This window comes from Sinohyriopsis cumingii, chromosome 4, assembly GCF_028554795.1.
Source record: "Sinohyriopsis cumingii isolate HCF-2022 chromosome 4, ASM2855479v2, whole genome shotgun sequence".
Lineage (NCBI taxonomy): Eukaryota > Metazoa > Mollusca > Bivalvia > Unionida > Unionidae > Sinohyriopsis > Sinohyriopsis cumingii.
This window is the reverse complement of record NC_142964.1, coordinates 72,101,885-72,124,304: the sequence shown is the minus strand read 5'-3', so window position 1 is coordinate 72,124,304 and position 22,420 is coordinate 72,101,885. Positions and strand designations below refer to the sequence as shown.

The window sequence follows — 22,420 nt, the reverse complement described above, 5'->3', positions numbered from 1 at the left end:
TGGTCAGCATGCTACAGAAACACATAGAAAGTTCTTCCCTACTCCAAGGCGGGAACAATCTTCCTTCTCTTCTAGATCATCTAGGTCTTTCCATGAATTGGGAAAGTCAGACCTCCATCCATCCCAGAATTGCATCCATCTGGGTATGAACTTTTTAACCAACTGGAATCTGGCATGTTCCCTTGTGTTCACATTACCAGAATCATTGAACTTGTCAAAATCCGTTTCCAACAGGACTTGGATTTCATTGGGAGAGTTCTTGCAACACCTCGGTTTATTATAAGGCAGCAGACTTGATCCTGCTTGACCTTCTGTCGATGTGGGTCTTGCCAGCACATTGGCACCTCGTTTTATATCCTCCTAATCAATCAGTAATGATCACACCTGTCAACGACACCTGGGGAATGGCCTCTTCTCATCGACATCTTGGAAATGAAGGATGTCATCAGTATCTTTCGTTTCTGTAAAGATCGCCTCTGAGGTGATACCAGTCTTCTTTCAGTAGGACAACTCTGTGGTGGTGACCTCAAACAGGGAGGTACCAAACCACTCATCCAGTATGTTCTGACTTGGCTTTTTCTATTGGGGTGCAACAACCTCTATATCAACATACAAATCAGAACCTTCTGGCTGCATCAGTGGCTTGGCTAAGAATCAATCAAGAGGTGGTTATGTCCTTCAGATGGAATGGTGCCTCCATCGGATTTATGCACTGATGGGACATCCGATGATCAACCTTTTGGCAACAAGGTGGCACTAAAAGCTACCCACCTTTGTCTTCCCAGTTCCAGACATAGCAGCTTGGGATACACTGTCAGCAATTTGTGAGGGATTGTGGGACTCTGCTGCCCCTCCTACAATGCTAAAGTTACGGAGTCAGAAAGGCAAGATGATTCTGATAGCCCTGTATCACTGATCTACTTTTCCTAATGATAATACACCCAGCAAGATTCTGGCCAACCTGACTTGACTGTTCTCTTCTACATGCACGCCTCTTTCCAGTACAGCCTTGCAAGTCAGACAAATCAAACCTTCACTTGTGGAGAGAATCTTGAGAGTAACCATCTATATCACCCATCTGCATGCCTTTATCCTCAACTGGCTGACTTTCTCTGGCTCTTTTCTTGGAGAAGAAACAGTCAGACCCCAATTGCTACCAAAGGTTACTGCCTCATGATACTGGACATATTCCGGCATCATGGTAACATGTTTAGGCAGGTTAGAGACCTATCAGATCTTTTATACAATATTAATCTCATTGGCCAATATCCCTTATTTGCCTCCAAAGAGATCTGATCTGGGGTTCTAACATGGCTCGATTACAACCTCTTGGAACTTCTAATCTATACATCTCTAAAATCACTATCATGCAGACCATGTTTATTGATAGCTTTAGCTTCCACATACAGGGTAAGAGGGCTGTATCCCCCTTTACGCTCACTGAAATTCTCTTCAGTTCAGATTGGAGGGTTTGGTGGTTTTCATCTCACGATGCCATCGGGCTTTGTAGCCCAGAACATAACAGGTTACCATCTGTTGGTAGTCAGATAATCTTCCCTTCTCGCTGTCTTCCATAGCCAGGTTGAGCACAGCAGCGATGCAAGATCCTGTTCATGCTTTCAAGGATCAATGATCTCTGACACATTCTGACATGATGTCAAATGTGACACTTGGCATGATAAAGATCTCTCGTATCCATTAGACAGTTTTGATCTCCAATGACCACATGTATTTTCTTTTTCACATTTACTGATTTTGTAGATGTTTACAGGCAGTGAACTGAACTATGCTGTTCACATGTGCAAACCATAATGCATAAAACACTAATTTTGCTCACATGATGCTTTTCTATCTACACTTAAGTCTCGTTAATCTTACTTCTTTGTATCTGGCTTTTACATTAATATAATATGATTTATGGGATGACTTGCCAGGGTTTTTAAAATGTACAGTATATATTTAAAGTAATTGAAATGCAAAACACTGCAGATTTTATTTAGGGTCATTAGTAGATGGTAATTTTTTCCAGAATATTGGTCGTCTGGTTAAAATTAATCAAATGGGGATTTACATTTTCTAGGGATGTGATGGTTGTCTGTATATGCAAACAGTCCTGAGAATCAGCATCTTGATAATTGGCATTCTACTGTATTTAATAAAATAATGAATGTTACAGATTGGAGTTTGATTTATATGTCAGATAATACCATCAGCCTTAGTAAACCTCAGTTTTTATACAGCGTTGTTGTTAATGACTTTATGATGAGAATGATTCAGAGAACTAAATATGCTATTTCTTGTAAGAAAAAGGTCCAAACATTGTAAAGTCTTGATGTACAAGCCAGTACATATGGATTTTGAATTGTCGGAGTATCTATAAATATGCATGTAATTTGACTATAGATACTTTGGGAGGGGGGGGGCCTTTTATCTTGGTGGAATTACACCTTGACTATAAAAAGGGTCATAAGAAATTATCTTTCTCATGGACTTAAACAAGTGGCTTGACTTATTGGCATGTTAATTATAAATGAGTATAAGTGATAAACCAGTATATCCACCAGTCCAGGATATGGAAGTACTAAATGGCAAAATTTCTTATCAGATTAATGAGTCTTGACTTTGTCTTAATTCCCTCTTGTCAAGTAACTACTTTTGTGCCCTCTCAATTAAGATAATCAATGTTTTACTATATTTCTTATTTAGTATCACAGATGTGATTAAAAATTGGCATTTTCACATGCTTCTGTAGAGTCTTTCTTGCAATATTTCATCTCCACTAATAATTTTTCTTTGTTTTACAGAATGACAGACTTGTTAAGATTTGGTATGAGGACAGAAAGAGTAAGTTTATGACAAAGTTTATCTTTTTGTCCCAGTATATTTTTGCATTTGTTTTATTTACATAGTGACAGCTGTACCAGGTACATTCACGTATTAGATTCAGTTTGCAATATAAATACATAGCACTACTTTTTGAAATTACTACATTTTGTTCCAGTGTGGAACAATTCTAATATGACAATGCTTGTCTGGAATTAAATATTTTAAATAATATTACACAACAACTTCAGTTTTCCTACATATTCTGTATAAAATTATATGTTATACGCATGTGATGGAACATTTTACTTGTCCAAGAAATGTTTTTTTAGCTTTTCCAGAGCCACTGGATGTTTCCTTAATTGGTTTACAAAAGCTCATAAACAGTAGGCTTCAGATAAGCTACAGGCCTTCAGATTCTGTGAGAACATACAATTAAACAGTTCCTAATTATCTGGAGAGCATTGTCAAGGGACCCTAACTGCCCAATTGGCAGCACCTGGATCCAGGGCAGTCTAGTGCTCCTGATATATAATTTCTGATGCATAATAAATGATAAGATATACTTTTGTAAATGGATCATTATAAAATTGTGTATCTTTTATGTAAAACAGTCTACTCTTATTGTCTTGAACATCAGCAGGATAATATCTGTGCTGATTGTCAAGTTTGGCTTGTCAGAGAACTCGACAGATCATTTGAGATCTGTGTGCATATCTGTATGTGTAAATGTCCATGCGTACTCAAGATTAACCTCAGTGTTAAAGTTTTTCCTTTCCATTAGATCAGTACCATTTTATCTCACCCACTTCGGATTTGGAATATAGCTTTAGTATGCACTTACCTTTATTTTGTGTCATCCAGATTAATGGGTGGTCCCAAAGGAAAATGATATTTCCCTTTTCTTCAGTTTCTCAAGTACATTTGGATATGAGTAATATCTTTTAGTCTGACAGACTTAACTAACCCTTACAATTTGGCTTTAAGTCTAATGAAAATGACCCTTAAAATACAGACTAATGCAATAAAAGCAAAAACTACGGAAACATGATTGTTGAGGTAAGATCCAGATAACTGGTCTATCCATGTTTGATTATGATCCAAGTTTTATATTAGATTTAGTATAGTTAGTCAGGAAACCTTCTATCTTTACCTATAATGCTTTAAACTGCATATATTTTTTCATGCAAAGTGTCCTTATGATCAAATTGTTGATTATATTTTGCAAAAGAATGGCCCACTGCAAACGATACATGTTGAAGATGCAAGGGAAAATAAGCCTCTTAAAAAGTGTTAATAATCAGAACAGAAGAATAAAAATGAATATTCAAGATTCTTGTGAATAGAAGCAAGAAGGACACAATTACAGTTATTGGACATCTTAAATGAGTAAATATATTCGTGGGAGATATCATTCTGTCTAGTGCAATGGGAAAAATAATATAGAATTATGTCAAGTTGACACCTAGAAGCCATTGAGCTGCATAGGGTGTGCAACTGTACTAGAGGTAAATAAGGAAAAAATCAACTGTTAGTTTACGTTAGTTTTTACCAAATCCTGTCTTATCCTACTTATTCTTTGTAGATTTGTTAAACCTTATTTAGGTCTTATTTAATCCCTAATTTCTTTTTTACAGTCCAGCTACCACTTTCACATGCAGATAGCAGCATTAGCCCCAGAAGGGAGGATCTTAACTACTCTTTTGTTTACATTGCTCATCCACGTGCTGTTACCGGCTTCTCTTGGCGGAAAACCAGCAAGTACATGCCGAGGTAAACTAAGGTGGTGAAATTGATGCCAAGGAACATTTGATGGTGATATTTTACTGCAAATGTCCAAATTAGATGGCATGAATTAAACTTTGTGATTTCATGTCTGACATTGATACAGTATATACTCATTTCCAACTCCCCTTCAAATAACATTTTTACATTTTGTTAGCGTGAAAAAACATACCTGGTCTTACAAAGTCATATCTGTCTTTGAGACTCTATAACTGTTTGAAAAATCAAAACAACAAATATAACTGGTCTATTTTTAGACTGTTTTCTGCAGGATTTTTAGGACAATGGTACTAATGCTAAAAATACCCTAATAATCACCCCCCTCTCCTCGGAAATTGCACTGCAAAACCCCCCCCCCCCCACAAGTCTGTGCGAATAACTATGGTATTTGATCAATTTGTACATTCTTTGTATGCACTCGTTCCCTCTTTCTTTTTAATTTTTAATGTCAATCAGATGCAAGAAATGCAGACCAAGAAGTCTTGGACAACAACCATGAGACATGTCCAGCCTGCACAAAATGATTTTCCTCAACCCATGTAGCATGTGTGTAATATGAGCAGAAGATGTTTGGTCCAACGCTTTGAAAAGGCAGTTGAAATGCCACAAGAAAAATGCATGCTCTGAAGCTTGTGAAAACAAATTATTAAGCATTCATCCAAATTTGTAATTGTTCACCAGTTTTATGATGAAGTCAGGACACCACCCCCACCATTGGTGAAGATACCTAAAATAGTAATTACAGTGATGATCACTTCACATCCTGTTGAAGCCACACTAGGTGATTTTTCTCAAGCTATATTGGAATGCATATGATGTGCACACTGCAGCAAACTCTGCAATCTAGAATGTCAACATGCAAGTCGACCATTTTTAACCCAATTCGGCATCCATCTGGCCATAAGTCAGAAATGTCGTATCAGTTTTCTCCTTTCTCAACCAATAGTCTCTGGTGATCTTTTGCCTAGCCAAGAAGGCCAGAAGTGCCCATTCTTGGAAATGCGTATGCTCTATTGCCATGATAGTGAATAGGGCTACTCATCATATTATGGCAAATGCCATAACAGCCTCTTGTAACCTCAGCTTGATAAGAAGAGGTGCACTCCTACAATCTTCTCCTCTTAAACTCCATCATGTGGCCACCCTGCACTCCTTACCTTTTGGTTTCCCCTTCTGTTTGGGGGTTTCATTGAGGAGATGAGGAAACGGCAAAGAAATTAACTCTTTAGCTCTCCGTGTAATCTCCTATTTCTGAAGTAATGATCGGTGACAGAAAACAGGCAATTTCTCTCCTGCAAGCAAACATGGAGAGAGAAAAGGAAACAAGGTTTGTTCTGTTCTCAAATCTTGCATCAACCATCACTGAATTTGTAGTCCCTCCCGCCTGCTGGTGACCCTCCAGTGGGTGGCAGGCTCCTCCTGTTCCACCAGACTTGGATCACCCTATTTCTGACTAATGATTTGTCCATCCAAGTCTTTTCAGAGGAGCTCCAGACCTCATTCATCCAGCCCTCCTCCATTTTTGGCACCCTCCATCATGATGGAGATTCCATGTGATCCCACAAAGACAAAGGCAGACCACTGACAGAAGGAGATACAGCATTTACTCATAAAATATGGTGGAGGTGGTTCAAAAATGGGACTCCCAGATATTCAAATCCAGACCTTTTCTAGTTAAGAAAAACAACAAAAATTTGAGACTTTAGGATCATGATGGCAAAGCCTATCTATTTGTCTGTGACAGGATATGTACACGATCAGTCTTGACCTGCCTGACACAATTTCCATGTGCCAGTTCTTATGGTATTGCAAAGTACCATTGCTTTGGTTACAACTGTGTAGTATACCAATTCCATGCCCTTCCATTTGTTATCAGTTTCAATCCTTGGTCCTTCACCAAGACATTGGAATGTTCAAGATCCCACTTCTGGCTGTCCTTTTCGACAGAAGACTGATCTTGACTCTTTCCAACATTTTATTCATCTAGGTATTGAGTTTATAACTCATATCAGCTTCGTTTGTCTGCAGATATCCCTTCTGGCACCCATATCCCTTCTTGGACAGTGGTGCCTAATCTCTGGTTTTTATCACCAGATTACAATCTGGACCAAAATCGAACACTTCCTGCTTCACTGGCAAGACAGGGACTGGTTAGCAGTGGGAATACCTTTAGAAGACCACAACCAGAAATCACAATCTGTATGGACACCATCTTATTGGGTTTAGGGGCACACTTGCTACGTGACTTTGTGATGGTCCTTTGCAAGAGGATACTGCAAGATAAGACTCTTCAGATGTGGCCCGCAAGTTGCTCAAGCTGATGAACTCACCATTAGTCCTTTTGTTTCCAAAGAAACTCCTTCTTGTCTGGCTCTTGTTGGGGATGCCAGATGCACAGCGGAGTTCAGCACTTTATGGAGAGTATTTTGACAGCTAGGGGGTCCTCCACTTTGATGGCATATAAGGGGAAAGTGGAATGTTTTCAACGACCTGTCACATTACCATCACACCAGTCTCTGCCACTATCTCACAACTGGTCAGTTTCTTTCTTTTACCTCTTTTGAAGACAAGAAGCTAGCCTCTATGACAACCAAGAGAGAATATTTCATGATAATAGATACATTCAGACATCGTGGAAAAGACAATATTGGCTACTACAAAGACCTTTCTGACTTGTTGTTTAGTTTTGACATATCCAGGTCATGCTTATTGACCTTGTTCCCAAAATGGAACCTCTCCTGAGTCTTGATGTGGCTCAACTAATCTAAGTTCAAGCCCCTGTTTTCACCTTGCTGAAGCAGTTATCATACAATATTTGCTTCCTGATAGCACTAGCTTCAGCTTGCAGAGTGATCGATCTGCATTTAAGAAAGGGTATTGTAAATAAGGGAGGGAGACAATGGTTTTGTTCTGTCTGTTCATCTGATGTACTTTATTGTAAGCAAGGTAGCTTAAAAACATTTGAGCCAAACCAGACAAAATTATTTTTTCTTAGATCCTAATGCCTAAGGTTCTAGTGGCTGTGACTGGATTTTAATGTTGTTTATACATTTTTAAATACCATATAATCTTGATATAGTTAACAATTTCTTGAGACAGACAAGTGAAATTTTGTAGTTTTGTTTTCATTAATATGGAGATGACCCAATTAGTTTTTCAGTCCATTTAAAATTTTTAAAAAAAATCATTTTGACATTTAAAAACTTGTTGTACATATTTAACAAAAACCTTTCTAGCATGATTGTTAAAATATTTGTATTCTGTTATATTGATATATTCCGATAGATTCCATCACAGCAGTTGTTCATGTTGTTTTGCATATTTTTAAACTTGTTGGACATGGCTTGTTTGGTCTACATTATTTTTACAAACATTAATCTTTTGTGTACACCTGCCATAAGGAGGATCATGTTAATATTATATTGTCCATACATACATACAGACATACATACATACATACATACATACATATACATACATACATACATACATACATACATACATACATACAAACATATGTTACCAATAACTCAAGTACTCCACAGTGAATCATTACCAAACTGTAACTAACCTTCTGTTGAACAAGGAAGAAGCTTATTGATTTTGGACTCGAAAGATCCAAGGTCAAAAGAAGGAAAATTGTTTCTGTACAATAACTTGACTTTTGTACCAGATAGATTGGCCAAACTTTGTAAATTACGTGCATTTGAAATAAAAAGGATATTTATTGATTTGTGGGTCGAAAGGTCATAAGTCAGAGTTGCAGGGACTTAAGATGAAAAATGGTTTCTGCACACTATTTAGAGTTCTTTATTAGTTGCTTTGACCAAACTCTATGCACATCTTGCAATTCTGATGGGGAAGAAATGTAATCACTTTGGGTTAAAATGTCAAAAATCAAGGTCACAGGGCCTGAGAGAAGAAAATCTAATTTCCAGAAAACTACTTAAATTCTGTACCACATGCCTCAACTGAGTTTTGCATTGCTGACAGATATGACATCAGTTGATTTGGGGGTTTAAAGGTCATATGTCAAAATCATCCTTTCCCTCAAAATGGACCTATCATGGCTTCTTTCTAGTATGTAGTTAGACATATTATATTAAACTTATAAAGTATCCTTTTAAAGTCGGTTACCTCCACCATTTTCAGCTGATGTACTATGCACTGCTGATACCGTTGGATAGACAGATTTATATACTAAGGGAAGCAACTCCTGAAATTAAAGAGATGCAGCTTGTACAAAATCACCGAAGTATCTGATTGATCCACCAAGGTGGAGATTAGTTATCATATCAGATGGATGTGTCTTCAAATATTAATTTTTTTACTTTTCTGGATTTTTGTTTTCCCTTCAGATATGTATCACTTTAAATGTATCACAGTATTTGTAAAGGGGGTGGGGAAGGTGCCTTAAAAAAGAAATCCCTTTTGCTTCACCATTAATGGTACAGAATGTAGCACAGCTTTAGAGAGATAAGGTGAAATTCTTAGTTGAATTCAATTTCTGTACATAGACATCACAGGTCTTTGCTTATTGGTTTGCTTTAATTAGCAGAGAGACACAGGTATCATTTTTCCAGATACATCTGCTGCATCAAGAGTGTTAAGAGCTTGTGATAAAAAAAATTGACATTTAGAGGTACACTTTACATATAACTTTTTGACTTGGAATGAATTTGATGTGAAGCAATTAAGAAAAAAATATTTTATGCTTAAGTTTACGAAAGGCACATTTTATTGTGCTGTTCACAGGTGATACATAGTGATCTGAAGATTTCAGTATTGAATATTTGCTTCTTAAGACTTTTTAACCATTTTTTTTTTACAGGGGTTCAGTTGCCAATATGCTGGTGACATCTTGCAAAGATAATGTTTGTCGTATTTGGTGTGAAACCATCCTTCCTGATGATGGTTGTATTGACCTGGAACAGTTTCACCCAAATTCCTCCTTTCACCCAAAATTCCACACACAGCGGCACAAGAAGCGGTTCATGCAGCGACTTAGAACTATTAGGTATGGTTGATTGCTATCATAAACTAGAACTTCATTCATAAGTTTCCTGTTTCACTAAACATCTCAAATTTTCTTTCTTAAATTGAGATTTTTCAGGATCTATCTTATTGCTTGGTCTGAAAGTACAAGTTTTACACTGAACATTACATAGGCATTAGGAATTAAAATACAGTTGTAATATTGTATATTTTTCTTTTATTTGTTTTTGGAAAAATTGAGGATTTCCTCAAAGTTTACGAATTTCTTAACTAAATTTTCCAGAATTAAAGGACATCCAGGTGTACAGTTTTAAAACTAAAGAGTTATTTTTCATCCCATATATATATCTCTGTGACTAAAATCACAGCATTGACAGAAATATCATAAGATAGAGCAGAATCCATTTTTGAGGAAAGATTTTGAGACATTTACTGAAACTAGGGTTGGGTTTTGATGCATTTGTGTGCAACACAAGTATTTAACACATCTTAACACTTCAAAAGAACTTGTTATGCCCTTGCATGGAATGCTTGTTATAACAAAATTTATAAAAAATGATATGCAGGAAGGCCTCTTGTTACTTAAGATGAATGAAACAGACTTTAATGTTAGCTGAACTTTTTTTAAAAACAGTTTCCTTTCAAACATTATTATGATCATATTATTCTAGAATAACTACGGAGTTGGTGTTTAATTGTGTATTTCTAACCCTTGCTTATAGGACTTGTCATATTTGCATGGCTAGCCCTTGTTTACAACTTAGCCACTATACAATGTACATGTAGCATTGCCAGGCCCACCACATAGCCACTGGTCAAGTACCATTGCCAGACACAAACAGCCTTGTATACATGATTAACCCATTAAGTAAGGGTTAGAGATATACAAAACAAAAAAGTTAAAGTTTTCCATCTGATAATTATTGTGAATTAAATCGATTTCTTATTTATGATTCTACAGGGTCTATTCTAGAATTGAAAATTTAGGGGATATTACTACCTCTATTTCAAAAAGGGCAGAATTTTCTCGCTATAGGAGGGATTGAATGAAGAAATCAATAAAGAGCTTGAAAATATAATGCATGATTTTAGTGCATGTTGATTTTGTAGTACAGTTTTTGAGAAATCAGTTTGAAAACCATAATTCTGCCTTTTAGCACAAACCCTGGGTTCATATTGTGCATCCTAGAACAGACCCTTGATTCATATTAACTTGTCTTCTTATGAAATTCAATATTTACTGTAATTTCTGATATATAACAATGAGAAAACTTGCTTCATTGCTTTGACCTTTAATTAGTCTGTCCAGCAATGCCCAGGTCTACTAAACAAAATAATACTGCATATTTATCAGAATATAAAAGCTATGGCTTGATCACGGAATTATTAAGAAATATAGTGCACATAATGTTTATATTTTTCATTGGCTACAAATCTTTCATAACTTTCCTCATTATGATTCCTAATGCATTGTTCATTAATATTTTCCACATTTCTGTGATTATTCAGTAGGTAAAGGGACAAGTCACTTTGATGCATATGACATTCTTAGATCATATGTTAACTTTCTAATTATGAAATGGTGTTTTCCATAGCTAATATAATTTTTAGATTTTCTTTTTGTGGCAGTAGTGTGATATTTTTGTCCATGCATACTGATTGGTTAGTTTCAGTGCCTAAATGTGTTGCTGCAGAAACTTAAGGTTTAACTTCATGTCAGTGTTACATGTCTAAAGACACTGTGGTAAATGTCCTTAAAGAAGTCAAGTAAGTTTTGATATTAAAACTATAATATTATTAGGGCTGTTCCATTAAAACATGCATGGGACCCGGGGGGGCACTTTTAAAGTTGGGTACTCTCCCATGGATGCAATTTAGAATTGTCTTATTTACTATGAACTCTGTGAAATCAAAGTATCCTGGCATATATTTCTTAAAAACTGCCTTCCCTGGGTACCATGTTTGTTTATATGGAACAGCCCTTAGTGTTTCTTACACACAAACCTTTACAGATATTTGGACCAAAAAAATTAGATTTTTTTTCTGTAACCTAGCTGCCTTTGAAGACTTATCACTTACTTTAGTCCCAGTAAGAGGGTTCTAATACTTATCAAATTGTATTTATTCTGGTTGCCTTGTATCATGTGCTGAAAAATGGTTTTAAACCCCAAATGACAATTAACAACATTACTAACTGCCACTTTAATACTGCTCAAAATTATGGTTCTAGTTGAGAGGGTTTTCTGTATTTAACTTTGTCACTTCTTCTGATGCTCAGTTTATTTAGCTAAATATAAGGTAGCAATAGCCAATATTATTATTGAACTTAATCACTTTAATTAACATTAATTGCATCACATTTTCAGATGCATCATTCGTGTTGCTCTAGGTATTTTTTGAACTTTTCTTTCATTTTCTTTAATCTTCTATGCAGATATATTGAACTTTTTTGTGACTTTCTTAATAGATATTAATGCATACAGCTAAGAAGTGTGAATTTTGCTTACTGGTATACTAAAAGATATATTTTGTTGTTTAGACTTCATATGCATCAGTTTGAAAGGTAGGATGCCATTTCATGTGGAAATTTCTTCTTTTTCTCTTGCTTCAGCATAGTTTAGTAATGATACCATGATAACATCTGTGAGCTGCAACATGCACATTTGAATAACAGAGAATTTAGACAAAAAAATTTGCATACTAAATTATGCTGTTTTGTTACTGGTATGTTCATGTATACTGCAGAACTACATATTATGAAGAAGTTTGAACTTGTGTTTTTGTAGAATTCTAGCTGCTTGGAATGTGTTCAAACCCAGTGGATAGCCTGGGAATTTTAAAACTGTACTTACAAAATACACAAACAATTCCAGTGTTAAAAGATAATGCTATGTCTGAAATGTTTAATTTCCTACAAAATGTTTGTCAGATTAAGCTGACCTGGAAATATGTACTGTTACTTAATTTATCTTCATGGGCATCTGTTTTGTAGTTTAGTGAAAACTGTCATTTGATGGGTACTCAAAGTTGTGGATTAGGCTGTTTTCTTTCTTTTTACTTACCCCTTGGTGAGGGGTCTTAGGAGCAAAGTTTGTACTTGTACATTATACTTTCATTGTTATGTGTATACATTTAGTACAGTTTTCATGCACATGGTATACATGTTGTATTCTTAATCATGAAACTTAAAAGGGGATACATCTTTTTGAGAACTGCATCCTCATCACAAAGCGTGTCACTGATGCATATTTCATGCTTCACTGACTTGGATTAAATTTTGTGTTTATTGCTCTGTTAATAAGTGAATCATCAAATTATATGATTGTATACATATCTATTAGAACTAAATAGGTCACTGTGACCCACATTTCATGTTTTACTTGATTAATTCAAGTCTTTTTTAATAGCTTTCGATAAGATTTTTTGCAACCTTTATACCTACTGTATTATACATGGTTTTATGAAATTTGTTGAGGGGATGTATCATGAACAATACACATCACACAAGTAGGTCTCTGTTACCATATTTCATGCATCACTGACTTGGATAAATTTTGTGTTTCAGATTTATTTCTCAAGTTCTGTTCGTGTTAGAATCATCAAATTTATTCTCTAGATTGTTTCAGGGATTGACATTTTGTTGTCATTATGACTTGAGAATGAATTTATGTTCTGCATGATAACTGATATTTACAAATTTATAAAGAATTATGGGAACTACTAATAAGAGATTAGCTATGTAATTGTTGATTACATTCAGGATCTAGGTATGTATTAATAAGATCATGTACTTCATTTGAATTCAGATTTTTTATTTTGATCAATTGTATAAGTTCATCTGCTACACTGTTAAACTTAAAACATTCCGATGATTGCGAAGACACTCATAATATTTGTAACTTAAAACTGTCCAAAGTGATGATATAATTTTTCAACAACAGAATTAAAACAAACAGATTTAAATATGGTAATGAAATCTGCTATTTTTTCATATACTTTTAGAAAGGTGAAGAAAAAATAGGTACAGAAATGTATAAAGATGACATAAAATATTAATACTTTAATAATTGATTCACAGTTGTACATGCTAAGATAACTTGTATACGTTTTGAGTGAGGGATGGACAGGGGACTGAATAAGGGGTGGGCAAAATATGGACCAAAGGTCGAATCTGGCCAGTGACCTGGTTTTATCCATTAATTTACATTATAGTGTGTAGCTTTAAACGTCACTTATCCAGCTGGCCCCAGGAGTATGTTACCCATGCCTACTATAAGAAGATTCTTAAAATACATAAATGTAAATACCTGTTTTGTATTTTTCTCATTGAACAGTAGCAGTTCAAGCTTGTGCACCTGTGAAATCCTTTCCAGTAAAATCTTTGATTTGATAATATTTGCTGTTTCATGTTTGCAGTTGAAGTTGATGCATAGTTTATATATAAAGTGTTCATTAAAATTCCTGTTTTTAGGCAGAGAACAGATTGACACAGTTAAGTTGAATTTGAGTATGATGAAAATAAAAGTCATGCTAAGGTAGCTTAGAACTAGTTCAGTCGATAAAAACAGATAATATAATATTTATAAGCAGTGTCACTGCATTACATGTAGATGGCTACCTAATGTTTTATTTTTCTAAACACAATCTTCATTTCCAGGAGGATTTAAGCTCACCTGGCCTGCATCTGTTGTGTATTGATTATTGATCATTGTCCTTCTGATCAAACTTGGAACATATGCTTATATCATTAAGATCTCGGTTGAGTTCTGTAATGAGATGCAGAGTAAGAGTAGATTAAGTTTGGTCATAAGAGAAGATTGAATACATAAGATAATAAGATTAGATTGAATAAGTAGGATAATGAGTAGATTTAATAATGTCAGTGGACTAGATTGAATAAGTAGGATAATTAGTAGATTTAATCATGTAAAAAGAGTAGATTGAATAAGTTGGATAAGGAGTTGATTTAATATATAAACAGAGTAGATTGAATAAGAAGGAAAATGAGTAGATTTAATAATATAAAAAGAGTAGATTGAATAAGTAGGATAATGAGTAGATTTAATGTATAAAGAGTAGATTGAATAAATAATGTTATAAGAGTACATTGAATAAATAAGGTAACAAGATAACAAGAATAGATTTAATAATGTAAGGTAACGAGTAGATTAGGAACAGGCAGTTGGTTGAAAACCCAAGAAATTTCATTGGAAGGTAATTTGAATAATATGGATCATTCTCATATATACATTGGAAGTTGCAGTTCATTGGATGTTATCATGGTAAATCTTTTCTTTTTTTCATATTGCACTTGAGGGAATTGGCCACCCCTTGTTTATTTCAAAGTTTAAATTAAAGGTGTAATGTTTACATTTAAAAGAGTTTTTTGTTGGTTGCATGGAGTATATTTTTATTTACCAGTACAAAATAATTTAGATTTTCATCCAACTTTTTTTTAATTGCGGTTGAAATTTAAAACCCAACCTTTTTCTTAATAAACTAGTTGATGTGCCATATGTTACTCACAGTCTTAATGGACGTAACCCATACCTGTATATTTAGTCTAATTCACCAAGCTAATATTATATTTTGTAACATATGTTAACCTTATCAGATACTAAAGTAATCTTTGAATATGTCAGTAAATAGAAGAGTATAGTTTAAATGGTTGGTCAAGTTTATACACAGCACTTGGCCATATAGAGGTTTCCACTGTGTGTGAGAAAGCTTGCCAGTAGCTTCGCATGGGTCAGTGGTTCTTCGATCGGTTGTACTGGCTGCTATGTATAGCCTTATACGTGTTCAGAATGGTTATAAACAAATCAGTAATGACACTTTTTGAAACAGTGGTCATGGGACTTTATTTTGAAATGTGAATGCATTAATATTTATTTGGAGAGAAATTCAAGACTAACTTGAAAATTCAAAATTTGTATTGGATACTGTTAAACAGTTTGGAGAAGGCAATGAAAGATATGGACTTTGTCTGATCATTCTTAGCCATATATTGTGAAAAAACCTCAAAACCGAAAATGAGAGAATGTAATTAGTGAACATCTGTGTATGTATCTGTGTATGAGTGAACAAAATTCAGGAACTGTTGGATTTTTTAACATTTAATGAAACATTAGCTGAAGCTGAACATTGCATGTTGTTCCAAAAATCTCATCCATTTGTTCCAGACTAAAATACAGTCTCATGTATCAAGAAACATTTAAGGATTGAGACACTTGTATAACATTACTACATGTCCCATTAATATATGTCCATTAGAAATATGAATGTGTGTTTAAGTGCATTTATGCAATGATTTTTTGACAATCAGTTGAGTGAATTTTAGTTTTAGAACACTGTTTTGTCAGTCTTCTTTGATAAAGTATCAAAATTCTGGGAATTTATAAAAAAAAAAAAATGTTCATTTGTTTAGTTATTATTAATTTACATTAGAAGTGGCACTTTTATGGATGCTTGTTTTGATCTCTAGCTTTCAGAAGTGTTTGTTGTAGCGTAATACTCAATTAAAAGCACCAGCTACCAAAGGATAGGTGTATTGTTTCAACCTTGAATGTGATTGCAACAGTTTGGAAATGATAATCAGGTTTTCAGCATGTGTCAGTGAGTTTAGGTTTTATGTTGGGTTTATTTACCTGTAAAATTGAAATTTGGGATCCATATTGTTTTGTTTCTGGAGTAGAGGGATTTCACTTTACTTGGAAAGTAAAAATGATGTTAAAGCAGGAATAATTTGGACCCCCCCAACCAATTTCAGTTTAAGGAGATTCTTGTATACAGATGGTTCTGCTCTGAGGGGTTTACTTTTATTAGTGGTGAAAAGTTACCTCCATTAGCATGGCTGCTGGGGTCATGCAAATAAGGTAGGATAGTGATTTTTTTATGTTGGTATGTGCCAGTATTTATGGTTTTGATTTTAATTCTATCAAATAAAATATTTGTAAACTGGAGACACACTCATGCATAATGACAATTTTGGTGAAGATCTTCCATGGAAAGAAATATTGGCTTTTTAAAACACATGATCTTGATTGGAGAAATTGATGCACACAAGCAAGAAGTTTTCTCCTCACCTTCTCATTATTGACAGTTTTTAAGCTGCAAGCAGGGTTCCTACAGTCAGTGAAAATCTTGGAAAATTCATGGACATAAATGTCATGAAAATAATGGAAAAAATATAGAAAAAAATGTTATGGGAAGCAGTGGAAAATGGTACAAAATTTGAATTATTCCTTTGCCTGATTTTCAGTCTGTTGTTAGAGTGGGGGAATCAGACTACTGTTAGGGGAGCAGGAAGCCATCTTGACAAAAAAGTCAGATATTAGGTTTCCTATCATATTTACCAGTATTATCATTCATTCCTGTGTACAGATCTGACTTTCTTGACTTCTCATCATAAATATTAAAGAATTTAGTCATGGAAAATCAGAAAATTGTCATGAAGAAAAAAATACCACTTTTGCGTAGGGACCATGTTTATGTTACATCAGTATGACAGGACTTCAGCAGTCCCACTTGAACCATCTTGTGTCCGAGTAGGCTAAAATTGTTATCAAAATTGAAGCATAGCTGTCTGCATAGATGCAGATTCTTGAAACATATTGCACACAATAGATCAATTCAGTTTCAGTATCCATTTATTTAGGAAACTTCATGTATCTCTCTTGATAAAAATTCATTCTTTTCTATGGCCATTTCCTATTTGGATTAAAGTGTTTTTATGTAACATTCAGTTCATTTGCTTTCATTTATATGTTTTGTTGTCCAGTTGCATGTGTATTTGCCTTGAGTTTTTGGCCTCTTGTTTAGTTTGAGAAAAGTTTGTTTGCGCAGGCTAATTCACCAATGGAGATCCTTAGTTTTATCTAAAACGTATTGACATCAGACTGCATTAATTGAGGAAACTCTTTTTAACAAAGATTAATGTTTGTATTCCAGTTATTTTGATAATAAATTTCTGTAACTAGCTTGATTGTTTGAAAATAGGACAAGCTTACAAAGTCAACCAAATATTGATGTTGGCGTCTCCCTTGGTAAATTTTTGGGGCAGGTTGTAGTTCTGTAGTTTTTGTTGAACCCATTTTGGTAAAAACTCAACATTATGACCACTTCCAAATTTCTATATATCCATCAAATACAAGATTATGGTCATTGTTAAAGATTGTTAGATTAAGCTCAGTGTTAATTTTTTTCTTTATAGCTAAATAAAAATGCACACTTGACAAAAGGGAGTGTTTGTGCTGCCCTTACAGTGATCGAAGGTAAAGGGTAGCTCTGCACATGTAGCTTTTAAAGCTACTTACCCATGTAACTTACGGTTTGGGGGTGGGATTGAGATCAGGCATCAAACCTTGTCAGGGAAAGTAGATTTTTACGTGGCAGGTAATTCTTCTAAAACACTTGCCCTAGGCCTGTGAGAATGTTTTTTTTGGAGCATTGCTTATAAACTTTTCTTTTACCTTTTACAGGCATGATTTATGTAATTGAAGGTTTCTTTGTCTGAAAAAGGACATACAAAATTACATCAAAAATATGATAGTCATTTCAGTTATTCTTTCAATCACACCACTCAAGTGTTGTATACCTGCATTTTGCTGGAATATATTTTGCATTGACCCTGTCTGTCCATCTTTCCATTACTGTTTCCTTTTCCACATGATAACTTCAGTTCTTATATCTACAATTATGAAAATTTGAGGATGGCATGCACTTGGACTATTGAAGAACCCTATCAGTTTTGGTATTATAGGGTCAAAGGTTACTATGGCTGAAAGAGGAAAAATAGTTTCATACAATAATATCAGTTCTGCATCACATAACTGAACTAAGCATTGTGGATAACTTGCACTTTAGCATAGGAAAAGGCCTTTTTATCTTTTGGAAGGAAAGTACAAAGCCATTATGGCTCAAAGAAAAATAATGTATTTAACAGAATAACTTTTGTTCTACAATATGTTTCTTGACCAAACTTTGTAGAAAGCTTGCACTTAATGTAATAAATAAATCTGTTGATTCTGAAGTCAGATGTCATGGCCATGTTAAGTCTAATGAGAAAATGGTTTCTGCAAAATAACTTTGCTGCATACCTTGACCAAAGACTGATTCGTTAGAAATTTTATGAGTCAACTATTAAGAAATATTTTCAAACAGAAACTCACATTCTATACTACAATTCGTATTCCAAAAATAAATTATTGTTCAACTGGCTGGGGAAAATGTAACAAGCGTCAACATGACAGGATCTATTAACTTTTAGAAAGGGCAACACACTTTGTTTTAGATGCATCTATTGATTATTCATCAAATTCATTGTTTAAAGAACTAAAATGGTTTATAGCATATGAAATAATTGATTTTCACAAGGCAGTTCTAGTATATTAATATCTAATTGGAGCTGCACCAGAGTATCTTCAGAACTTATTCAACACATTTATCATTTGAGATCAACATCACATGGAACCTTTCATCCTCCAAACCAAGAACAGAACTATTTAAGAAACATATCTAATATACTGGTACAGTTCTTAGAACAAGCTTCCACTGCAGATAAAATCTGCATTAAATAATGCAGTATTTATAAGAAGAGATATCACGAGTATACACTAGTAGATTATAACATAATCTGGTATGTATAATACTAAAGACGTTAAAATGACTAGTAATTACTATTATCTTTGATATGATGCAGATTTTTTCTTAAGATGGTCCTATGGGAGAATAGTCCTTGACTAAATTAGCCACCCTCAAATGATTATGATTTTGATTATTATTATTATTATTATTATTCCTAAAGTACTATTCAGCATGGGGCAAATGTATACTGTACTTTCATGGTTCTTTTAGTTTTTATTGCAGAGTAGATTGTCATTTTTTTAAATGTCTTTTAATTGGATATATACTTAGCAGGTTCTTACCGATTAATATAATAAAAGGATTATATGCGTATATAATGATTAGCTCCAAAGGCAGTGTGCGGATGAAGGGATTAGTTGACCAGGCTTCCACAGCGCTTTTTCTGCCTCGCCAAATTTCGACTACATCTGCTGACTTGAGAGAAGAACAACTTTCTGTCAATGCAGATTCCAGTTCAATGACTGTAGCAATGACTGAGGTTGATGACTGGCTTGATCTGTCCACTTTAGATGATGACCCAACATCCCCAATAACTCCGTCATGGCCCATGACTCCATCATCACTGACAGCTCCTTCAGCACCAAGGAGTCCATTAACACTGACTTTTCCACGGAGACGATCAGCATCACCATTGACTTCTAGCAATTACTCCCCTTCACTGCCTCTGAGGTTTTGGAAACAGTATTTTGTTTCTTTTTATCTGGAATTTCCTAGCACCCATTCTTGGCTTGCTAAATCTGCCTCCACTTGCCTCAAGCTACACAGAACCCATCCTGAACCTCCCTTAAAAGTAGATTACAGTGATTATTATATCAGTTCTGGGTAATATTTAGTTTTGGTAACGATAAATCATTTCAAACTTTGGTGGTATTTGTATTGAAAATAATCTTTGCATGTATTTTTATTCAGTATCAGAACATGTGAGATTTCATCTTACTTCCATTAATCTGTAATCTTTGCTAGCCAGGGTTCTGATGTGATAACTCTTTTTACATCTTGGTGTATCCTTTCAGACATTTCTGTGCTTTATGTCAGTGAATTTCATTGGTTGTGGCGGCAAGTCACCGCATCTAAAGTTAAGTTGTTCAGATTTGAACACTGTTCCTACATAATTGTGACAAAGCAGAGCACACAACATGAATATACATAAATAAGCAATTTTCCAGTGCCAGTCCGTGTTTGCACAAATACCTTTCACTAAAATACACCTGTAACGCCTTCCCATTGGTATGTAGTCTTGCTTTGATGTTAAACTTCCAAAGTATCCATTTTATATCGATTGTCCTTTCCATTTTCGGCCAATGGACAATGCACCATGCTATTGGTTAGTTGGCATTATGTATTAAGGGAGGTAACTCATGAAATTTAATAGATGTCACTAAAACATAGCACTAATATATCTGTTCAGTCCGCCAAGGTGTAGATAGGGTTATCGTATCACAACCTTGGCTAGCTAAGATGTTAATATATTTGCCTGGGATGCATTATTTATCCTCTGCACAATCTTTTTTCATTTTGCTCTGTAAACAGACAGTGTTACATTGTATTGATTTTAATTAAGTCAGGCATCAGTGGAAATTAGACAACTCTGGTTTTGATAGTGTTGTTTATAAAGTGCTAGTATTTATTCTTTCCTGTTTCTGTTATCTTCATGCCTTGAAATGTGTGTGAAAAGTATGTGAATTCTTAAATTTTGTTCAGATTAATTAGCTTGCAGGTATAATTCATTCAATCAATAAGATTTCAGATATCCAGTGAATGTGAATGGAACATTATAAGCTTAAGGGTTTTTGGTTATTTTTACTTCTTTTTCAGCATTGTTTATTTTGTAAGACAAGAATAATATTAAAAAATCAAACATAGCATGATAGAATGGCTAATTTTCTATTTCTGAAATTTGTAGGACATTGTTTTTTTTCTTTTTCTTTTGGATACATTCTTTTTGGTAAAAAATACCCCCTGCCCATGCTTATGGCATTATGACTACCTTATCCTCCAGTGTGAGTTAAACAGATGATGTGAGGTGTTGTACTCTGCACTGTATTTAACATAATTATTTGGCACCATTTTTCAGTAGTACACAAATTTTCGACACAAGTATGTTTGTTGATAAAAATTAAACCATCAAGTTCGAATTTCAACTTGGCAGAATTTTACCTCTAATCTGGAACAGGTATTTCAATAGATAACCATCAGACTTTGAAACTGCTTTTGCTGCTATTGTTCTTGCATAGATTAACTGAAAGTAGTGTCAATAGGCAGCAATAACAACTGCTGACATGTTCCACAATTTGTGATTACAAATAATGGTGATCTGTAATTAAATTCCTGCATCAGTCTAAGTGATTTAGCTCATTTACATTTAGGGCAGTCATTACCATATTAGATCACTTCAGATTTTGAGAGGCAAGATGACGTTATTAAATGTATGTAATTTCAGTCATATGTTCTGTTGTCAACGACAGTCATTATGTTATAAAACAGTGTTGACAATTAGAACTGGTTCCATTCAGCAGTATGCATAAATTATTACGCTATGAATCACATTCAAGGACAAGTTTATGTGATACTTTACTCAAATGTATTAAGTGACATGACATTTTCCATGTTTTTTTTTTAACTTGCCCAGAGTGTACAGAAATTGAAGAACAGTAATTATATCATCTAGACCTGGCTCCCACTTATCTCCAGAGGTAGTACATACACATGATGAACAGACAAACAATAAAGATAATAATTTTCTGGACAAAATATTCAGGAAAATTGATAATTTACATTATCTGACAGGGGGAAAAATAATTATGGTTCAGATATTTAGATAAAATGATGGTATGTCCAGGGTTTAAATCCCAGTGAGTATTGGTATCTTTGTGCATTTCCTGCTATTCCCTTAGTGCTTTGCGCATATAACCAAGACACATTTTTCATGCATTGTGGTTATCCAGGTATATAAAATGGTACTTGTCTTTTTTTTTTTGAGCCCATGAAACAAGGGTATTTGGTGTATTTGTATGTGTGTCCAGTGACAGATTTTTAGTTATTTCAGGTGTTTTTGGCACAGTAACTCCTTAACTGATTCACTTTATATTTGTAATATAATATTAGCACATGCATCTTGCAATTCAAACCACTCATACTGCTTTGGTCTGCCCAAGAGGCTGTAGAATCAATA

General features: G+C 34.5%; 1 protein-coding gene across 1 annotated transcript in view; it reads left to right on the top strand.

Moving 5' to 3' along the window:
- Window positions 1-22,420, top strand: part of LOC149801431 (dmX-like protein 2) — a 212,399-nt gene that overhangs the window by 39,599 nt on the left and 150,380 nt on the right. Inside the window, exons 7-9 of the mRNA XM_089955559.1 lie at window positions 2,805-2,844; window positions 4,461-4,596; window positions 9,440-9,625. Of these exons, the coding sequence (XP_089811685.1) occupies window positions 2,805-2,844; window positions 4,461-4,596; window positions 9,440-9,625 (362 nt within the window). The remainder of the gene's footprint in view (window positions 1-2,804; window positions 2,845-4,460; window positions 4,597-9,439; window positions 9,626-22,420) is intronic.